This window comes from Pelecanus crispus, chromosome 4, assembly GCF_030463565.1.
Source record: "Pelecanus crispus isolate bPelCri1 chromosome 4, bPelCri1.pri, whole genome shotgun sequence".
Classification (NCBI taxonomy): domain Eukaryota; kingdom Metazoa; phylum Chordata; class Aves; order Pelecaniformes; family Pelecanidae; genus Pelecanus; species Pelecanus crispus.
Window position 1 is genome coordinate 74623808 of NC_134646.1, and position 22292 is coordinate 74646099.

Sequence of the window (22292 nt, forward strand, 5' to 3'; positions counted from 1 at the left end):
ACATGACTGTTGTGTTTTACAACCATTACCACTTGAAAACATTTTCAGACAAATATGAACACTCTCCAAATGCATATGAAGAAGAGGAGCCAAGAAGTGTTTGTGGTACTGACTGATGACATTTGTAATTTTCTGTAGTGAAATCAAATTTTTATGAAAGCTGGAGTGTTCCAAAATACATTAGAACAAGTAATTCCAAGGTTACGATTGAATTCGGGATGTTTCCAAGTAGCAAAACGTTGCCAAAGAGGCACAAGTGTAGACCAGATGAAGAAGCACTCGTTCTGTGGTTAGGTTTGTTGGGACAGGTATGGTGACAGTTTTGCATCTCCGATAAATGCAGCACACATCACTCGTGCCTTACAGTTCTGTTCAGTCTTATTATCTCTTATATTTCTGTTTAGTCACTACTAGTTTCAGACAGAGGAGCAGTGTGTTTGGGGAGTGCTTAGGCAAAAGGGCATGCATTATTTGGTGCATATGCAGTGCATGAGGATTAACTGAGAGGCCTCATTAAAGGGTGGTAAGCTCTGTTGCAAGTGGTTCATCAGGTGAACTAAGAAACCTTTTGAACTGCTCCCCCTGCACTCTTGAGTTGGACTCAAGTTGTTGGGGAGAAGAAACAATGCTCTTTGATTATGGAAATAACTTTTGCTTTGAATGGGAATATGTTCTCAACTGAAATTATTCTTAACCACTTGGATAAGCAGATTTCAGGATGAAATCATGTATTTACAAATGTCTTTATTTTCGTATTGTCATTCAATATATAACATTCACATTTTGAAGTACTCTTTAGAGAACGGATTATTAAATTAAAAAGTATTGTTGTTCCGTATCAGCAGGGATAGTGGTACCTGGTAGAGAAATGGAAGGATAACGCTGGAATATTTACTTGGCTCTGGAGGAGCAAGTAGCCTTCCTCTGGAGCACAAAGTGACCAGGAGCTCTGTCTCCTGTGATAACCCCCTGTGACTGAGAAGGGCTGCTGTCAGTAGATCTTGTCTCCTGCAAGTTCTTCCAAGCTCCTATGTGTACTTAAAATTCAGTGTGGCATTTAACAGAATCAGCCCTGCTAGTAGTTTTTACTACATACTTTACGGCATGTAGTGCCAATTTTGTTTTTTAATATCACTGTTTTTCTTAACTTTGAGTGTTTTCTAGGAGCAGAACAGACCAAGTGGTGGTACTCTGCTTTTGTCTGCAGGTGCTTATTCTGAGGTTAGGAGCAGGCATAATTTTGTTCTGTGGATGGTGTGGTTTGATGGACAATGTCCCCTGCAACACAGAGCCTGTTAGCAAAACCAACAGCAAGAATGGTAGCATTCCTGGCGCACCGAGGATTAACTGACAAGCTAAATGATACTGTTGCAGAACCAGTGAGGGTGAAACCCACAGGAGTTACTATAGCTATTTATACAATCATAGAATCATAGAATCGTTTAGGTTGGAAAGACCTTTAAGATCATCCAGTCCAAACATTAACCTACATTACCAAGTCCACACTAAACCCGTCAAGGGTAGACTAGACTAAACCATGTCCCAGAGTGCCACATCTACCCGTTTTTTGAACACTTCCAGGGATGGGGACTCCACCACCTCTCTGGGCAGCCTGTTCCAATGCTTGACTACCTCTTCCATGACGAAATTTTTCCTAATATCCAATCTACACCTCCCCTGACGCAGCTTGAGCCCATTTCCTCTCGTCCTATCGCTAACTACCTGGGAGAAGAGCCCAACCCCCACCTCACTACTACCTCCTTTCAGGTAGTTGTAGAGAGCGATAAGGTCTCCCCTCAGCCTCCTCTTCTCTAAGCTAAACAACCACAGTTCCCTCAGCCGCTCCTCATAAGGCCTGTGCTCCAGACCCTTCACCAGCTTCGTTGCCCTTCTCTGGACATGCTCCAGCACCTCAATGTCCTTCTTGTATTGAGGGGCCCAAAACTGGACACCGTATTCCAGGTGTGGCCTCACCAGCACCGAGTACAGGGGCACAATCACCTCCCTGCTCCTGCTGGCCACACTATTCCTGATACAAGCCAGGATGCTGTTGGCCTTCTTGGCCACCTGGGCACACTGCTGGCTCATGTTCAACTGGCTGTCAACCACCACCCCCAGGTCCTTTTCGGCCAGGCAGCTTTCCAGCCACTCTTCCCCAAGCCTATAGTGTTGCATGGGGTTGTTGTGACTGAAGTGCAGGACCCGGCACTTGGCCTTGTTAAACCTCATACAGTTGGCCTCGGCCCATTGGTCCAGCCTGTCCAGGTCCCCTCTGCAGGGCCATCCTACCCTCCAGCAGATTGACGCTCCCACCCAACTTGGTGTCTTCTGCAAACTTATTGAGGGTGCACTCAATCCCCTCATCCAGATCATTGATAAAGATATTAAACCAGGCTGCCCCCAAAACGGAGCCCTGGGGAACACCGCTCGTGACCGGCCACCAACTGGACTTATCTCCATTCACCACTACTCTCTGGGCTCGGCCACCCAGACAGTTTTTTAACCAGCAAGGAGTACGCCCATCCAAGCCATGAGTTGCCAGCTTCCCAAGGAGAATGCTATGGGAGACTGTGTCAAAGGCTTTGCTGAAGCCCAGGTAAATGACGTCCACAGCCGTCCACCACAGTCACCAGGTCATAGAAGGAGATCAGGTTGGTCAAGCAGGACCTGCCTTTCATGAACCCATGCTGGCTGGGCCTGATCCCCTGGTTGACCTGCACTTGCCTGTTGAGTTCACTCAATATGAACCACTCCATAATCTTTCCTGGCGCAGAGGTCAGGCTGACAGGCCTGTAGTTTCCCGGGTCCTCCTTCCGGACCTTCTTGTAGATGGGTGTCACATTGGCAAGCCTCCAGTCATCAGGGACCTCCCCTGTTAACCAGGACTGCTGATAGATGGTGGACAGTGGCTTGGAAAGCTCCTCTGCCAGCTCCCTCAATACTGTTGATGTTCCCTTGGAAGCCTTCCCTATATTTGAGTGTGTTTGAGGTCATGATTGAGTTTCGTTTCAGACAGGAAGCATATGGCAGTGGGCTGGGGAGCCAAGACTTTGCTGGGACACAGAGCACACAAAAGAAGCCACATGAGTAATTGAATCTCTTGTTCTGCTTGAGTTGAGCAACAGAATATTGCAAATTTTCTGTGAATATTAGCTCGTATTTGAGAATTATTTTTTTTAATCCTGTCTGGACCTGTCCTGCATTAATTTTCTACAAATACACTTCAGCAAATGGCAGGATTTGCCAAATCAATATATTTTAACTATACATTACAGAATACTTAGGGATGGCAATTGGAATTTATAATCACAAATGCTTAGGACAGCAGTCTGATTCTATGAGTAGCAAGTTGGTCAGGCAAAACCAAACTTAGCATGTTACCTTATGCCCTGTCAGAGCTCAGGTATTTTATAGCTAACAAGCTACAGGTCAACAATTACTTTAGAAATAATCTGAGGCAAGTATTGTTGCTTTTTCAGATAATTTACAAAGAGAAGAGTAATTTGTCTGAATAAATAATGTAATGCAACGTCTTGTGATATTCTTGTGTATTGAGATGAATTTAGTGCTCATACGCATAGAAAGCACAGGGCTTGATTCCCAGTGATTTACTCAGGTGCCTTTTACTGGGGACTTAGAGGATGGACTGTTCTCTAACTGCCAGCATCTCTTCCTTTTCTGCATACATCTTTGGAGAATATTTACCATTTTCAGGAAGTGCAATGTGTCTCACTATTCTCAGAGTTTCACCTTTTCTCTATTATAATCAAAACTAAGGTGGTGAGAGTGGCAAGTGAATTCAGAAAGGATAGGCTAAATCCAGAGTAAGTACATGGAGATGATGCAGTTAAATAAGCAGACTACTGTAGGCTTAGATGAACAATTTTCCAGCCATCTGTCCTGTTTTTCTCTCCAGATTTGATGGCAGGGTATCAAAACTATTGAATAGTTAGTGATAGCTGTTAGAGATATCTGTAAGCTGCCTATTGAGTATGGACCACTGGTGGTCTGCAAGTTCATGGCCCAATGCTTCACAGCTGAGCTGTGGAATGACATTGCAGGTATGTTGTTTTCAGTTGGAAGCGTGAAGTATAGTGATACTTGAAATATTCTGACAGAGGTCCACTTATCCAAATTTTTTGGAACCAGTTGCCTACAGACAGTATCCCTGATATTTAAGGCATTTGTTTTCTCTTCTCTGAGATGGGACAGTAAATTGACACCAAGCACTGATATGCTAAAAGAGAAGATAATAGAAAATTCCAAAGCAAATACAAATAGGCCTTCTTGTCTGTGTGCCAAGGATGCCTGATGTTGGTATCAGTACTGTTAGTGATGCTCTACCTGCAATTTAGATTAAATCTGCGCCTAGCATGTCCAGCTTTCAAAATAAGGAATAATGCATTTCTCTCTCCTTGCTGATGCTACACACAGAGTCTTGTGTAATCACTGCCAAAAGATAAAAAGAAAAAGTAGCAAAACCCAATGCTGTTCTGATGGGGAAGGCAAAGAAAAGATAGGTATAAAAGAAACACTGTATGTGCAATTGGTGTTGTGATGTTAATTTGAAATGCAACTCCTAAAGGTCAGCCATCTCTAAAGGCAAATTTTGCTCTGCGGCTCATGGACTTGCATGCTGGGGGGGAGAGCAGGGGGACAGAAAGCAGGAGGCTTACAGGAAGTAACAGGTAGGGATGGGGTGGGCAGCAGAGGATAGCAGATCATCTTTTCCTCCTCAGGACCTTAGATCTTCTAATGATGAAATCACATACATCTCTAGTTATCATGTACCTGACAGTATTGCTTATTCACTACAGCTTCAAGGCACAGATGACCCTGCTCCATTCCTGTTTCGTTATACCTCTGCCTTTGCGTATCTTCTGCTTGAGGGATGGGGGAAGAGCAGAACTAATTCCCTCCCACATTCTTCTATGCCATTTGACACATTTACCAACAAAGACAACTTACTTTTTTCCCCAAAATCTATACTTAAATGTTTGAAGAGGCAACTGCAAAACATAAAATTGAAGCCTGAAAATCTACCTACAGTATGCATAAACCCAAGCTGTATTTTCTTTAAGACACTCCATTGAAAATATGACATAAATGTTCTTCTTTTCTTTCCTCTTACACTTGACAGTCTGTCCGTACAGATGTGAGAGTCTGAATGTGGTGTTATTTTTTATTATTGTTGTTGTTGTTATTTAGTAAAGTCACAGAGCTGAAATGATAAGTAACCAAAACCTCATAATAATAAGTACGCATGACTCATGGGTTGCTCATAAAGTATTTGTTCCATTAATCCAACTCTATCGTGTGGTTTGAAAGTAATTACATTTTGAATATCAGTGTGAATAACTTAATGGTTTGGAATCACTTGAAATTTCTTATCAATCCATCAGCTAATATCCCTTACTTATGATTTGCATTCTTAACAGAATAAGTGACTCACTCAAAGCTACTTCTTATTTTATTTCTTTTTATAATCATTCACAGCTTCCTTTGATCATATGGTACTATCCTTCACTTTTACATCCTTCAGTGTCTTAGAGGCAACAGGCATCAACTTTGTTCTATTTTTATGCTTTATTGAGGCAAAACCAGAAGTTTCTCTGACCTCTTGTAATATTTGAGGAAATTTGAGGAATCTGAAGCTCAGCTGTGTGGAATGCACATTTATTTATATATGTAATATATGCGAAATGTTAGAAGAGTCTGAGATAGATCCAAAAGCTATAACAAAAAACAAAACAAAAAAAAAAAATTAGAAGCTTTAAGTGCTGATCAAAATGCTGTCCACACATAGCTGCCGAAGAGGCCATATGTGGCCAATGCAAATACAGGTGTGACGTGACTGTTCGTTGTTCTGCTAGATTAGTCAGTGCCTGAAGACACAGCACTAATGTTGGAGGACAATTTCTCTGGGATTTGATGGGTCATCTGATTATCATATTTTGTATTATTCTTACTAACTCATGCTGTAGAATAAATTGTGAGAAGGTAAATAAGGAGAGTGCAACTATATTGGAAGGAGTTGGAACAAAAGATCACTTTTCCTCCTGAGACAGTTATGCGGCAAAGCAAAGGGTCTTTAGCAAACACAAGAGAAAATTATTGCCATGTGTAATTTTTTATGTAATATTGCTCGTGAAGGAAGGAAAGTGTTACTACCAGAACAGATTTCTTTCCTCCATCCCCTTCCTTAAATCTAGATGCCTCATTTTCATGAATCTGAATTGCAGGCATGCAGGCCCCATGTTTGTTGACAGAGGGACACAAATAGACCCTTTTTGTACATTGTACATAATGAAAGAGTAAAACAGCTTTGAGTCATGTAGGCTGCTTCTCAAATTTGCCCAAAGTTTGCTCAGTAAGAGGTGACTAAGCTTTTTAGGTTCTGTAGCTGTTTCTGGAAAGGGTGTTGCATCTGTTGAGTCAAGTCCTTTATTTGACAGTATAGCTTTTTTCTTGTTCTCACATAATATGGTCTGTTGGCCTCAAAAAATAGAGAATGTTCTTCAATTAAAAAAAAAAAAGAAAGAATAAAAAGTGGCTCAAGAGTTGTTGTACTTGTCTTTAATCATAAGGTGGAATAATAAAGTTTGTCTCTCTTGCTTAAAGTACATTACAGATGACCCTACTGTCCAAACTCATTTACTATTATTAGATCTTTTCAAACCTGAGATGTGCTGACATCCTGTCATTAATACTCTTGTAAATTCTGAAGTAAACGGATTTCAAAGACACTCGACTGTTAGTGTGAAGGCAAGGTCAAAGAGTTGAATGACAAGTCCTCCTGGTACAATAAGACTACCCATCAATCAGTTTTACTAGCAGCTTCTTCATAAAGAAAAGAGATCAGAACATGACAAAATAGTATCTTGGAAAATACATGTGCATGACGTCATTTTGGTATCCTTGGACTAGTAGTTAATGAAGAACAACTATTATATATGCTCTGGAAATGTGGTAGTCTCCTATAGGAGAACATCTTCTGCAGTTTAAAACTTCTGAAATTCAGAAATTGAAAAAATATATTATGCCAAAACTTTCTGAAGCATATATTTTAAAGTAATTAAAATAAGCAAGATGGTTACATTTCATTTAAGAATTATCAGGCTTTCGTAGTGATAACTCAAGGATGGTCATTTACAGCCGTTAAAACCAATTTTGTTTCAGTTATTAAATACTCTCTTGTATGAGTGTGCAAGCTTCACTGTCAATGCATTCAGCAAATACACAGCTCAGAAGCTAGGTCATTTTCCTCTTAACTTTCTGCTGAAAGTTTTTGGAACTTTTTAGCCTGCCCGGTGGTGCCACTGTGTTTCATTTCCTTAAATCTTCTGTGGCATTTATTCTACAGGGTTGGATGTTAGAGACAGGTTAATCAGTGGTAATGTTAAATACAGCCAGTCTACCAGCTTAATGGAAGGACACAGTCTAAAATTAGACAGATGGCTCTAGAAGAAGGAATTCCCTTTATCTACTAAGTAAATGTATAGGAACAACAAAATTATTACTCAGATCTCTCATTCTTATTAGCACAGGATATTAAAAATTAGACAAAATATAAAATGCCTACATTTAAAAGGACTTCAGCTGCATTCAACAGTCAAGATACTGCATGTGTCTTTAAGATATATCGTGAGGCTTTTTCACTTGGTCGTTGTCTCATGATGATAATGAGAGTTTGTCTCAGTAAAAGAAAACAAAAGTCAGTTTATATCTGGAGATCCAGTCTGATCCAGTCTGAACACAAGATACATTTACATGTAAATTTACTTCACTATATGAAGCTGAGTGAAGGCGGGCAGACTGCAGTCTGCTGTGTTCCATGGGATTACCCACAAATGTGGGGCAATAGGCATTGCATTGAGTGACTCCTCCTAACCACCCCTCCGTTTGCTTTCTCCAATGATAGCTGGAGTCTTGATTTCTTTGAAAAAGTCTGCCTTGGAGTGGATGGATTTGGAAGTAAGAACAGCAGATGTATCTTAGTCTCTCCCCAAACACTGGCATGTTGGTTTTTCTTTTATTGGTGTAAGATCAAGCTGTTTTCTGAGTCCTGTATAAAAGGTACTTAATAAAATATGCCTGTTGGGACTAGTGGCTAGCATTTGGGATCTGTACATTTATTTGTAGAGTAGTGGTGTTGTGCTAACATTCACTATGAACCTGAGGCTTGACCGCATATACCAAAAGGTTTGCCAAAGCTTTCATAGGTTAAATTCCCCAAAGTGTTGGTTGGTTTTGAGTGGAATCAACAACAGCAGAAAAGAAAAAAAAAAAAAGCTTTCATTGGGCAAAATGACTTTTTTATTTTTTTTTCCATGTAAGCTTGACTGCCTTGGGCAGTTGAATATGACTTAGTTATATGACTGCAAGAAGAAAAGTAGATAAAATGCTTCTGTGCCACCTTTCAAACTGCAAATGTAAAGATTGGGGTACGACTATAATTTCAGACTTCATATCCAAAGGTTGCATAGGCCCTATGTTGTTGGTACTTACCAGTAAATTTGAGGCTATCTTTTGTCGGCTTAACCAACACTGCTGCACAGTTGGGCACTTCTTTGGCACAAGCAGACTCCGGGCAGAGTTCTGATTCCACTGAGCTTAAAGACAAAACAAAATGACAAAGCTTTTGTTTTAAGTATGGTCAAGACTTTATGTGAAGTTGTGGATTTCCTAGAAAATACTCAGGTAAGTTCCTTTTGTGAGTTGGTAATACTGTAATTGTGTTGGTTGTCTACAGAAAACTGTTTCTATTACACAGTATCTTCAGCAAAGACAGATCATGTTATGTAATTTTGAGTAACTGCAGAATCACAATTTCATTGGGGTTGGAAGGGAACTCCTGACATCATCAAGTCCAGCCCCCCTTGTTCCAAGCACGGTGCTCTAGACCTTGTCCAGTTGAGTTTTGACTGTCTCCAAGGATGGAGATTCTGCAACCTCCTCGGCTTCCTGTTCCAGTGTTCAACCACCCTTACAGTAAAAAAGATTTTTTTTTTAATGTTTAAATGGAGTTTAATGTATTTCCATTTGTGCCCATTACCTCTTGTCATTTCAGTGGGCACTGACAAAGAAGAGTCTGGCTCCATGTTTACTCCCTCCCATCCAGTATTTATACACACTGATAAGGTTCCCCTTGAGCCTTCACTTCTCCAGGCTCTCTCAGCTTTGCCCTATGTGGTAGATGTTCCAGTCTCTTAATCATCTTTGTGGCCCTTTGCTGGGCTCACTCCCATATGCGCATGTCTGTCTTATGCTGAGGAGCCAGTACTGCAGATGTGCCTCACCAGCTGAGTGGGAAAGATCACCTCCCTTGGCCTGCTGGCAATGTTCTTCCTGATGCAGCCCGGGAGACTATTGGCCTTCTTTGCTGCAAGGGCACATTGCTGGCTTACGTTCAACTTCATGTCCACCAGCACCCCCAAGTCCTTTTCTGCAAAGCTGCTTTCCAGCCTGTGGGCCTCCAGCATATACTGGTGCATGGGTTATTCCTCTGCAGGAGCAGGACTTTGAACCTCCCTTTGTTGATCTTCATGAGATTCCTGTTTTCCCATATGTTCACAAGATGCATTATTGACGTTATCAGCCACTTCTCACAGTTCTGTATCATCTTCAGACTTGCTGCCGCCATCCAGGTCAACAGTATTGGTGCCAGTATCAACCCGTGGGATACATCATTAGATTCATAAATCCCTGTTGTCTACTCCTAATCATCTTCTTTCTTTTCATATATGTGGAAATGGCTTCCAGAAGTATTTGCTTCATCACCTTCCCACGGATGAGGGTGAGGCTGACCAGACTTTAGTTCTCTGGATCCTCCTTCTTAAGATAAGAGCCAGATTTGCCCTCAGGAACCTCACCCAATCACTGTGACTTTTCAAGGATAATCAAGAGTGGCCTTGCACTGACATCAGTCAGCTCCATCAGCACTGAAGGGTGCATCCCATCAGGGCCCGTGGACATGTGTATGCCCAGTTTGTTTAAATGTTCCCTAACCTGATGGTCCTCCAAGGAAGTTAAGGTTTACTTGCTCTAGCATTTCCCATCGGTCTCAGGGGCCTGGGCTTGCTGAAGACAAGTCTTACCAGTAAAGACTGAGATGAAGAAGGTATTGAGTACCTTGACATTTGCCATGTCCTTTGTCATCCAGTTTCCTGGTCCATCCAGTAGTGGGCCCACATTTTCTCTAGTCTTCCTCTTGTATGCTTCCTTTTTATATCTGAATTTTGGCAGGAACATCTTGTTCACCCATGCAGGCCTCCTGCCACTCTTGCTTGACTTCCTGCTAATTGGACTGGAGTGTTCTTGAGCTTGGAAGAGGTTACCCGTGAAAATCAAACAGCTGTCCTAGACCCATATTTTGGTCCCATAGCCCATGGGATGTTTTCAAGCAGATCTCTGAATAGGCTGAAGTCTGCTCTCCTGAATTCTAGGGTTATAATCACAAATGAGATCATAGCCCTGCAACCGCATGCAGACCTCAAAAATCTCTTCTTTGTTCCCTAGGCTGTGCACATTAGTGTACAGACAATTCAGATGGGTACCTAGTCGTGCTGATTTCCCAGGAAAAGAGTGAGAGCTTCCCCCATCATGCTGTCCGGTGGGCACTTCCTTATCTGTGTGCACACACTTGGACTGGGCCCACTCCTGCCCAGCTCTGTTGGTTACGAGGTCTCTCTTGTCCATATCACTCTGCATCCTTTGTCTACCATTTCCTCACTTGATTGTGGATACTAATTTCCCTCCCTTGTCATTTGTCATTTAAAGTTCTTCTTACTAGGCTGGCCAGCCTGTTGGCAAAGATGCTTTTGTCAGGTGGCTCTCATCTCTCCCTAGCAGTCCCTGATGGCCAAAGAGGATCCTATGGTCAACACCAGGGGCACAACCAGGCATCAGCCTACATGATCCTTCTACACCTCCTCGAGCCCTTTCCCCACACTGCCAGGATCGAGGAGAAAACAGCCTGGGCCCTCCTTGGCCTTTGCCCCCAAAGCCATGTAGTCATAGTTGGTACAGTCCAGGTCTCCCCTGGTTCTAACCCATGTGGGTGTCCATGAAGAAGAGCAGCAGGGGTTAATAATCTAAGGGACAGAAAAAACTTGGCAGTCTGTCTTCCACCTCCTGGATCCAAGCCCCCGACAAGCAGCAAACCTCTCTAGACAGCAGATCAGGTCAGCAGATGGGGGTCTCTGTCCACTGTAGTGGGGAGTCTTCAACTACTGTCACTGGGCACTTTCTCCTGGCACTGCTGTGTGGCTCAGGCTCAGCCAGCTCAGTGCTTTGCTGAACACTGCTCCCAGGCCCTCATGTGCTTCCAGGGCACTGAAGCTATTCTGTAGTTGCAGATCTGTAGATGGAGCAGGAGCTTTCCTTGTGGTGCCAGCACTCACCAGCTTCCAGCCTTTGCCATCATGGGAGGATTCAAGTCCTTATAGCTGCAGTGTCTCAGAGAGGATCCCATGGATCTCTTTCCTGTCACCTCGGATGCTGTGAAGTCTGCTGATCTCCATCTGCTGCTCTTCACTTGGTGATCCAGATTCTCCGCCACCACAGAGCTCCTGCAAGGAAGGAGCCCATCTCCTGCTGTCTCAACCTCAGTGAGAGACCCCAGATGCCCCTGCAGCCCTAGACCTGCAGAGCTGCATCCTCTGCTGGCAGCTCCATCTGAGCTTAAATGGTAGAAGCTAGGGGAAGCAGGAGAACATGTAATAACCTTCACTCCTAAAAAGAACTCCTCCTTTTTAGATGCTGGGTCACTTTTTTGTTCCTCCTAGTCTTCCTTAATGCCACACAAGAATATGATTGAAGTTTTCAGCTCCTTGAGTACTTTGTGTTATTCTGAATGCAGAGAGCTAATCTTATTCTGTTGGGGTTGTTTTCACTTGCATTTGAAATTGCATGGCAACAATTTATAGTGGACCAAGCTTCTGTTAAGAGCAGTTAGTCATCATCAAGTGAATGAATGTATTAGCATGTCACCCTGACACATATCAACCCTCTCTCCTGTAAAGCACAATGTCAGCTGTGAACAGACTCTTAGTGCAACTTTATTTTTACAAAATAGATCCATCATGGCATGTGTTCAGAAGAATTCTGCCAAGGATCATCTCCTTGCTGTTTTATTTTTAGAACATTCATTACCATGGTGTGGACGCACCGTAGATCCATGTGAAAGTGTTAATGGCCATAAAGCAGCCTGCTTCCTGTATTTGTTGCTATGAAGTGTGATCATCTCAGTTTGGAAACTCCTATGTAAATGTGTGTATTTGTCTTAGGATTCTGTTTCCTAGCAAACTGCGATGCAGTGCAAAATGTGCGGCATTTGCTGTGGCTGGCCCTCGTAATCCGTCTGCATAATTTATGGGAACACTTCACAGTACCTTCTGCTGCTAATGGTCTCTTGGAGTCCTGCAGAAAAGGCTGGTTCTGCCTTCTAATTTTAAGAGCCATGATGGTGGCACTGTTTGTCTCTTTTTCTGGATCTATTTTGGATTTATGTCTGGCCAAGGGTTTGGAAGAGCTGCTATAAAAGCAGAAACATCTGCTGGGGCTTTATGTGCTGCTGGCTTGCCAAGTTCAACAGCAGGCCAAACTACAGCTGATGGGCTCGGCCCTCCCCAGGTGTCACTGCAGTTACGGGAGAACAACTGCAAGGGAGATTTGGCTGCTGAAAGCTCTACACAAAGTAAGTTAAAAAAAGAGCTTTGGCGACTGTAGAAGGCTATTAAGAGATTATGACTGGGGTCATTAGCCAGTAACAGAAACAAACCCTGCTGAAGTGGTTGTGAGCATCTGAATTCCCCCAGTCAAAGCACCCTCAGGTGTGCCTCCTCCCATCATTAACCACAGGCTTTCCTACTGTGTTCTGCAAACTGCCAGTTCAGGTGGAACAGACATGCACTGATTTTAAAGGCTGTTAGGAAAACTTGATCTTGTTTAACTGTCCGAATGTTTTCAGACACATAATGGCAACCTCATTCTCATGGGCAGACATGGGTGAGGCAGGTGGTGTTTTTGACACGGACAGTGAACTTCTGTTGCAGGAGAAGAATTCAAAATGATGCCTTAAATTTCCTTGTAAAGGTTTTGTTCCTGATGCAATTGTAATAACTTAGAATAATCACTCCTTCAACACTGGGGACATGGGAACTGGTATCCTGGATGAACTTGTGCACTGGGCGCTGCCCAGCCTCCATCCGTGATGTGTACTAGCAGTTTCAGAGAAGCATGCCAGAAAACCCACAACAGACAACTGTAGGGCAGTTGATGGGTCTCTAATAAACTCAGCATAAGGCTTCATACCTTCCAGAGTCTATTTATCTGTATTTACTTACTGTTTAGGACTTTTTTGTTCTTTATAAAAATGTCCAGCTACTCCCTTAGTTCTGCCAAGCATTTGGCTTCAGGTGCAGAATACCACAGTCAAATTACTGACAAAACATTGACTTCATTTACCTTTTTATAAAGTGCTACAACCTGGCCATATAATTCACTTCCCCTTCAGCCTCCCCTGGAGTAATTGTAAAGTTGAGGTCAGCACTTCAGCAGCAAAAGCAAAAACTTCTACAAATGGAGTTAAAGAAGAGTTCCACTTACTGAAGAGTAAGTAGCTGACTATTATAGTTGGCAGAGCTCATTACTAGAGGAGTACATAATTGCATGTGGATGTGCACATACAATTTATTAAATTATTATCAGTTCTGTTTTAATTTCCTAAATGTTCTTGTTGAAGCTGGATCTATCCAGTGATTACAAGAGAACTTGATGTTCTGTTCAGAAAGCACAAGGTCAAATTCTCTTTTCTCATACATCCCAACATCATTCTTGCTTTCCAAGGAGCTGCCTGACTGAGAATAAAGTTGTTTCAGAAATATTTCAGCTGTGTGTACTGGTTTAATAAAAAGCCTGGGCTGTGGAAAATACCTAGCATTTTTCCATGGTGAAGGATTTTAATGCTCCTTGCAAACCTCAAAATGTTCTTAAACCATCCTCTTTCCCCAAAGAGCACAAGTATGTGAGATGAGAAATTTTTCCTTTGCAATTACTCATTTCCAATTGCAGCACTCACAAAAGAGGAATCGTACTGGAAGTGATATAAGGATGTTTCCACTTTTGGCATCATTTTGAAGTATTGAATTTTAGCACCAAAGGCTTCTCTTTCATGTTTATTTTCCCTAAATTTTCAACAAACACACCTCTTTTTCAAAGGATGTTGTTTGTTCAAATTGGTAGAAGTAAGTTAACCCTATATAGGAAGTATTCTTTTTTTTTTTTTTTGGTAGGTTTGTGGTTGCAAAGGAAAGCCTTTGTATTAAAAAATATACCCCTAAAGGTAAAATTCTTCCTGTACTCTAATCCAGCTAACATTTTTACAGTGCAAAAAACCCCAAATTAATATTAATCATTTTTGTAGCACTGTGTGAGTTCTCAGTTCTGGTATTTTATTTATGTTTATTTATGTTTCTAATATGCAAGAGCTGTCTCTCAGTAGCAAACCCGTGAAACACTCCATGATATACTCCATTCCTTGCTGTGACCTACTAATGCAATGCAGGATTTGCAGCTACCGAAACTAAATCTACACAGGATTGTTTCTTAGGATAAATGCTTGCACGCTAAGGGTTAGTTTCGTGATACATTGAATTCAGTGAAGAAAGTGTGGCGAGAAATTTATCTTTCCCAGTTTTCCACCATTTCATTCTCATTTTCTACTCACTTATTTAGGCCTCTACAACTATTTGTGGGACAGAGTTATAAACAGGATTACTGAAATCATCCCGGTTAAAAATAAGTCTTCAAAACCATTAATAAGAACATGGATCATTTCAGTTGTTTTGTTTTTAACGGGAGCAAATGGCTGGGGTAGAACGATGGTGGGGAATTTTTAAGGTGCCCCCAGGCCTGGCTGTGTCTGGCAGCTGCACCCAAGGGCTGCGTGCTCCACTGCCTGCCCCAGCCCCACCTGGGCTGCAAAGCTAAAAAGGAAGAACTAACACTGAGCTTTTACTTTTTACAAAAGAAGGACGTAACCCTGTCTTCCTGGCTGTGTCTTGTCTGCTTTGTCACTGTGACACTGCTTGTTTCATGGTTGAACGGATTCATCGCAAATATCTGTGTACTGCAAGCATGGCTACAGGCTGTACCTTCCAAGACGTGCTGTCAGCGAGTGCTGTGTGTCGGTGATGGAATTAATGTGCCAAGGCAATAGTTTCAAAATAGGTTTCCTACCTAAACTCCCAGTTTCTGGGAGAAAAGGTGATGGCTGCAGCTAATAGAAGCTAATGCGATGTTTTACAAGCCTGTAAAATATAAAGTCTAATTATTGGAGCTGTGCAGCAAAGTAATGAGGAGCTTGAAAATGTAACTGATAAGCAGTGTGATTATAGGCTAATGAGCAGGATGTTTGTGGTGTATTGAAGGACTAATGAAGGGCTGCAAAAGATAACTGTGGTGGTGTACAGTGAGACTATGCAGAGTAGGAATATTTAAATAGAGCACTGAAAGATATGTGGTGTATACAAAGACACAGTGCTGCTAACTATTGGAGTTTAAGAGTGTGTGTGTGTGTGTATTGCAAAGATTAAGCAATTAGCCAAAACCAGTACACAATAAATGCATGACAGAAGATACCAGTAAGGGAAAACATGATACAGTACATAAGTATGTATTATATAGCTTGAATTTCTGTGCCACGTAACACCCCCATCTGTACATAGAGCTCTGTTTATCACCTTCCATACTCCCTCATAAGAAAACATAAATGGTTCCTGTACCATCTGAAGCTTTGTGTCCAGACAGCTCTGAGACAGGCTAATTCGTGGAAAATGTGGGCTTTGAAACACTTTCTGCAAAGGTAATTGCAACATCAGAATAGAAAGCTGTAGCCTGGCATGTATGGGGCACAGTCAGCCCCAGTACCATGTAGCATCACGAGAACCAGTTGTCCAACCCTCAAGGGAGAAGCCAACATGTAACATCGTTTAGCATTTGTCTTCTGTGATTTTTAAGTATGTTGCAAAATAAGGCCATGTCCTATCCTCACAGTGAAGTTAGTAACCATAGTTCCCGAGAAAGGATCTGACTCCATAAAGTCACCTAGCAGGGTAATCCTTGCTTTTATTATCAGCTACAGAGGACTGGTTTTCCCTCTTGGTGCAACCAGTTGAATTGGGTATATTTAACACATTGAATAAAAGTCCAGTTCTAGAATTTGTGATGTTTTGATCCTCCTTGAGTTCTCACTTGATATGAATGTAGCTGTTCAGTGTTTTGGTTTCATTTGGGTTTTTTTCTGTGGATTTTTTTAAGTCAGTATTTTACAATCAAATATATATTTACAGGTTACTAGAAAGCCACTGTGAATGGCTGGCTGTCCTTTACTGTGCTCCCATGTAGTCACCGAGACTGTAGGAGTCTTCATGTGCACGTAATACCTGTAAAAATGGGAAGGAATCTCTATAACTGTAGAAATGCAGAGTTGCACCATGTTCTGTACTCCTCAAAGCATTACAGAGAAGATCACTTCAGCCAAAATGGCTGTTGTGATAATCCACAAATATCTGTGTTATCAGCATATATGATCAGTATATGTTATCAGTAATGGCTTGGTAGGTAAAACCAGGATACATTCATCTTCATAGTGCTTTTGGAAAAAAAAAGGTAAACTCTGTATTGCCTAAACTTGAAGGTGGTAAACTGTTTATCTGTTAGCTCTTGCCTATGCCATTGATTCTTTAGTGTAAAACTGGATTAAGGAACAAACTTTTTTATATATCTGTTTTTGAGAGGAAAAATATGTAACTTCAAAAAGGCTCGACTTTTCTGGAAAACAGAGAGAGAGGTATTTTCAGAAAGTACTCCAGCAGAGCTTATAGCTGATGAGTAATCTGTTAATTGTATTGCTAGGAGTCATACTCTTCTACAGCCTTCGGAGAAACTTTTCATCTGCATGAATTCCTCAATACGTGAGTCAGATATTGGAACCCGACATTACAATGTGTTTCTACTCTGAAGAAAGGCTTTGGGGTTTGGAGTTTTTTTTGTTGTTGTTTGAAAAGATTTAATGAGGCTAACCCATTGTCTGCATTTTCCACATTGTACGTATAAGAGACTTTCTGTGGGGTTTAAGTAATTACGATACATTAGTGTACCACTTCTTTAATGATAGTCCTCTGGTTACTTTCTTTTCAGTAGGTTTGTCCTGGCATTTGTTGTTGGAACTTCTGATGTATCTGTTTTAGATACTTGCATCAGCCAGTTCTTCATTGCCCTATCCTATAGAGATCTATTTTCCTTACAGACATTTGAGGTATAGGAGATAGTATTTTTGTTTCAGGTGAGGGACTAGAACACAAAGGTAATCCTGGTGTTAGACAGAAGTATGCGGTAGAGCAAGAACCTGAATTAATTTTTCTTGCACTTCAAAGTTCGTGATGTAAATGCTGGATTGTTCTTCTGACCAAAAGGAGGGAAGAAGAGAAGATGACATTTGCAATAGTCTGGAAAAAATTAAGTGGGAAGTAGTCCGGTGAGAGTTATGCACAGATCCACTCTTCCTTGATACTGTCATGTACATCTCAATTGAATCTTTTTTTTTTTTTCAAAAAACTTAAAATAATCTAAACCAGCAGATCTTTCCTATATTTTTTTCCTAATTTTTTCATGTTGTTTTGCTAATTAAATAATCCACGAGTCATTTAAAATCTCTTCATTGTTGTCTTCCAGGATTTTCAGTTACTGGAGCTTGTACAGTATGGCTCATTTGCCTAGAAAGGAGCTTGACTTAATTTTCAAGGAGAAAAGGTAGAGGAAGTCTGATCAGCATGTGTATTAAGTGTTCCAACCATTCTCTTTTCAATGCATCTCTTCATTAAAAATAAAAGAAAACAGGGAAGGAAGCATTTTCAGTTGACGTTTTCTTTGAGTATTGAATTTGACTTGGGAACGCAATTTTGATCTCTAAAAATTTTCATTAACATCTTACTATATGCATTTTAATGTTTCATATATATGTATTTTAACATATACTTGTAAATATTATCTGGAAAAACAACTAACAATGAGCAATACTGAATCATAGGTGGGAGTCATCAGTGGAGAGTTGTGTAATGATAGTGACATTTAGACAGGCAAACATTTGGTTCATGTCTTTTTTGGTATTTGTTAAATTTCTTCTTCTTTCTCATTATTTCTGTTGGAAGATGTCCAGACTCAGCATTTAGGTACAGTTCCAAATTATGTTAGGCATAGATTTATTTTAGCTCAAATATGAAAAAGTTACGTTTTTAAAGACAAGTCCGAAATTTCCTCAGAGTTTAGGGCCTTTGGAAGTTTTGTTTCGTCAGGCTACATTTCTGTACCACTTGGAAGTTTTCCCAAATATCATTTGAGCTCACAGTATTAAAACAAGCTAAAGAGACATGATTCTGTCTGTGCTGTAATATCGTTATTTGATTTTGATAATTGTTATTTCAACATGCCGTTGTTACAGTGACAAGGGATTTTTCCTTAAAGAAAAAAAAAGAAGAATGACGCGTATTTCAGCAGATGTACACTCTTTCAAAGAAGCTATTATCCAGCCACAAGCCCTGTCAGAAACAGGTTGTGTGGTGGCTGCATCAGTACGAGCAATCATGTCATTCCAGCATCCGATGGTCCTACCCGTCTTGAATGGTCCATCACCTGAATACTGAAAGATGTGTTTCCTATGAGTCCTCCGCTGAGTTTTGCTGTACTAAGGAACATCCATACAACCTGTAGCCTGTAGTGCACAGGTAAATAAGCAGCAGCCAGAAGCAGCCCGTGGATAGCTTGCTGTATCCCCTGCAATGTCTCACAGAAAGCCAAAATGGTTACTAACTGCATCCAGATCACTCAGAACCACAGGTTGGGCCCATCTTTACAAAATCAACCTTTAAACTTCTTTTGTTTGTTGTGCTGTTGTGCTACTACTGCAAGTAAACTATGCTATAGAAAGATGTTTTTTACTCTTCTTATCAGGTACATGTGTATCTTCTTTCCATTATACCTTGAAATATCTTTTCATGAATTTTTCGGGAGAAAAGAGAATGTATTTATCCTGATAAACACAGATGGTTCATTTGTGGGTTTTTTTTCCCCTCTCCTTAACATTTTTGACACAGCACAAGTTTGGTTTTTAACACACAGAAAAAATCTGGGCTCCCTCAAGGCTGGGTTATAGTAAAAAAGATTTGGGAGTCTATATAAATTTCTCCATAGATCCACAGATCTTCTGCCAATCCGGGTCTTCCTGCTTAAGCATGGTGTACCGTTACAAATATGCATTAGCCTGTAGTCTCAGATTGGAACTGGATTTTTTTTTTTCCCCTTGAGATACCTAATTTGTACCAGAAAATGAAAGATTTTTTACTATATAGTTTTTCTGCTTTTGTCTGAAAATATCTTAGTTGCCTTGGCGTACTCTTTGTTACAACTTTATTCTTTTCTTGTAATACTTTTATAAGTCATGAGAATTAGAAGAGGAAGTTTTAGATTGGAACTTTTTATCTTTGAAATGGCTTATCCTCTTTGGGCTTTCTGCCTGTGCTCTTTTCATACCTTGATACAGTTGCCACCACCGTCCCTCCTGCAGTGTCACTCTCCAGTGGTCCCTCTGTATTAATCCTGGAACCGCCTCTTCAAAGTATATTGTATCATCTTTAAGGTTCAGAGAATGATTTCAGGATGTTATTACTGGGCAAGCCACTGACCTGATATTCTTTCCTCAAAGAGAACAGACTAGGTTCTGTTTCCATCACACATACTTGTTCTGCATGGTTTCAGTACATCTGTCTGAAGTCAGTATTTTAGTCTTTGCTTTAATTTCCTTTCTGTCAAACACCTCTGGCAAATTAGGTTTAGCACTGTCCTTCCTATTCCCCTTAGAATTTTAATTAGCTTGGCACTGAATACCCAGTGCAGTGCAATTGTATGTATTTGATTTCTACATAATTATTTGTCAAAACTGAATTGCTGTGATTCCATTAACTTTTGTAATGCATTGCTGTATATCTGCAGGCGAAGCAACATTGGGGGGAGGGGGGGAACCAGATCAAATCCATTCAGATGTCACTATAAAATAGATAAACTCTCAACTTTAGGCTGTGAATGTGTTCTGTGTGTCACAGGCTTATGCCCAGTCATTTTTTGAATGGTAGAGAGAGAAGAAAAGCAAGGTAAATGTGAACCTTTCTTTACTTGGTGGCCCTTAGGGCCTGATCCAGGCATATAGTTCTGTGCTCGATATGCTTGGTGATGCCAAAGATGTAGAAAGCTGCTGTAGAAAACCACAGATGAAAGTTCTTGTATCATGTGGAAAGGTGGATGTGTGATTGCAAAGTAGCTGCCTCTGGCTTCATACCACATGCCCTCTGACTTAAGTGACATCCCCAGTGGGACTGGGACACGGGTGGGTGGAGGGTGGGCACACGGTGCTCATTGCAGCCTCCTCTGAGCACCAGTCCCTTGGGGACCATTCTTCCTCAGGTGGCTTGGAGGAGACTTCAGGCTCTGGGCCACCTATCAAGGTGTACATGCTCAGCCAAGGATTTGGTTTCTCACTTTCACTCTCGCTGTACTTGGTCATGTTCCTACCAATCTCAGCAGTGACTCCCCTGGGTGAGGAGTATGAGACAACAGAGGCCACCTGGGGAGCAAGGAACATGGTAGAATGGGGCTACAGGGCAGAAATCACAGGCAGTCCTCAGTGCCAGACTGGGAGGGACACAGGACTCATCCTGAGTCTCTTGGACATGAGAGCTGTTGCATGTTCCCACTTGTTTGAATAACAGAGAGGTACCAGGCAGGGCACCTTCAGCCCCATTTCTTAAAGGAGACTGTTATTGCAGTGCAGAAAAGGGCACATAGAATGGAAGTCCTCCCACGAACCATCTCTCCTAGGGAGGGCTTCTTGGTGATGAAAGGACAGGTACCTTAGATGTGTCTGAATCCCCTTCCAAACAAGAAGGGAAAAACTGTAAATATGGAGAGACCATATGGTGCAATTTGATCCTGTGTAGAACAAATGAGGCTTCATCCAAAGTGCTTTCATTTGGGGTGTGACTTGTTTCGCTTTAGTTTCACTAACTAACATTTTCCTATATTAACATTTTACTTGTGCATTCTTTTTATACTAGACGGTGCAGATACGGGTGCATAGCACAGATGCCAGTTTTCACTGTAGGTTTTTCAGGAATACAAAACAATTTCTGCAGAGTGCCCACATTTGAAATATTCATAGATTCGTGTATATGACATACTGACGGCCAAGTGCTGACTTTGTTTTTATTCATTCCAAATTATGTGATCCTCTGAAAAAGAGCTGGAGGAGTGGACAGATACCTTTATCAAGTACAAATTCTGGTAGATGTCCATTGCAAGTCTTCCAGATCTCAGGCCAAATTGTTCTTTTATGCAACACTGGGCTCTGAAGTCAGCTCTTCTTTTTCTGCATAGCTGAGGAGGTGCTGTTAGTACTTGCAGATGAGCCTTTGCTCTGCTTAGCTCTTTTTTCCCACCTTGTGGGTGGTGATGGAAAGGTATACGTGTTGTGCTTCTGTCACTGCACAGCACAGTGTCAGGACGAAAACTAGCACTGCACAGAACTGCAAAGTACAGACAGAACTAGCCATGTTTTTTCAAACCTAGAAAAATATTCTTACTAGTTTCTTTTAGCTAATGAGCACTGAAAAGAACAAAAGGATGTTAGAAGAGCATTGAAAAGGGATAGTTACTGCTACAAAGTGGGGATTTTTTTGCTGAGTTTCAATGCTGAAGCCTTTAGAAGAGAGCACTTACAGATGTTTGATTTCTTTCAGGTCCTCAGATTTTGGGACGTTATACACAAAGTTGAATCTACAGCCTGGGATTGCCACTGTTATTGACAATTTCTACATTTGTCCCACCAACAAAAAAAAGGTATGTGGCAAAAAAATGACTTTTTCTGGTGCAGCTGAGACTCTGCAACTATGTGAAGTGTGTTTTACAGGTTTTCAAAATACAGGGAAGTGGTTTTCACAAAGTTGCAGGTCACCTTAGGTGAATTTGTGACATACAGAAGTAGGATATTTATTCTTGCTGAGTAATACAGAATGGAAGAAATGCCTTGATGGACTATGAAAACTTTTGAGGCCATTGACTCCCGGAAATGGAGTTTCCATGGAGCTTTTCACAGAAATGGAAAAGCAACTCTTGTAGGTTTTCACACATCCACCTAAATTCTGGGACTAGTGTTCAACCTCTCCATGCTTTATGCACAATTT

At 41.3% G+C, this 22292-nt stretch overlaps 1 protein-coding gene across 1 annotated transcript in view; it reads left to right on the top strand.

Moving 5' to 3' along the window:
• Nucleotides 1-22292, top strand: part of SORCS2 (sortilin related VPS10 domain containing receptor 2) — a 591852-nt gene that overhangs the window by 319835 nt on the left and 249725 nt on the right. Inside the window, exon 3 of the mRNA XM_075708979.1 lies at nucleotides 21849-21948. Within this exon, the coding sequence (XP_075565094.1) occupies nucleotides 21849-21948 (100 nt within the window). The remainder of the gene's footprint in view (nucleotides 1-21848; nucleotides 21949-22292) is intronic.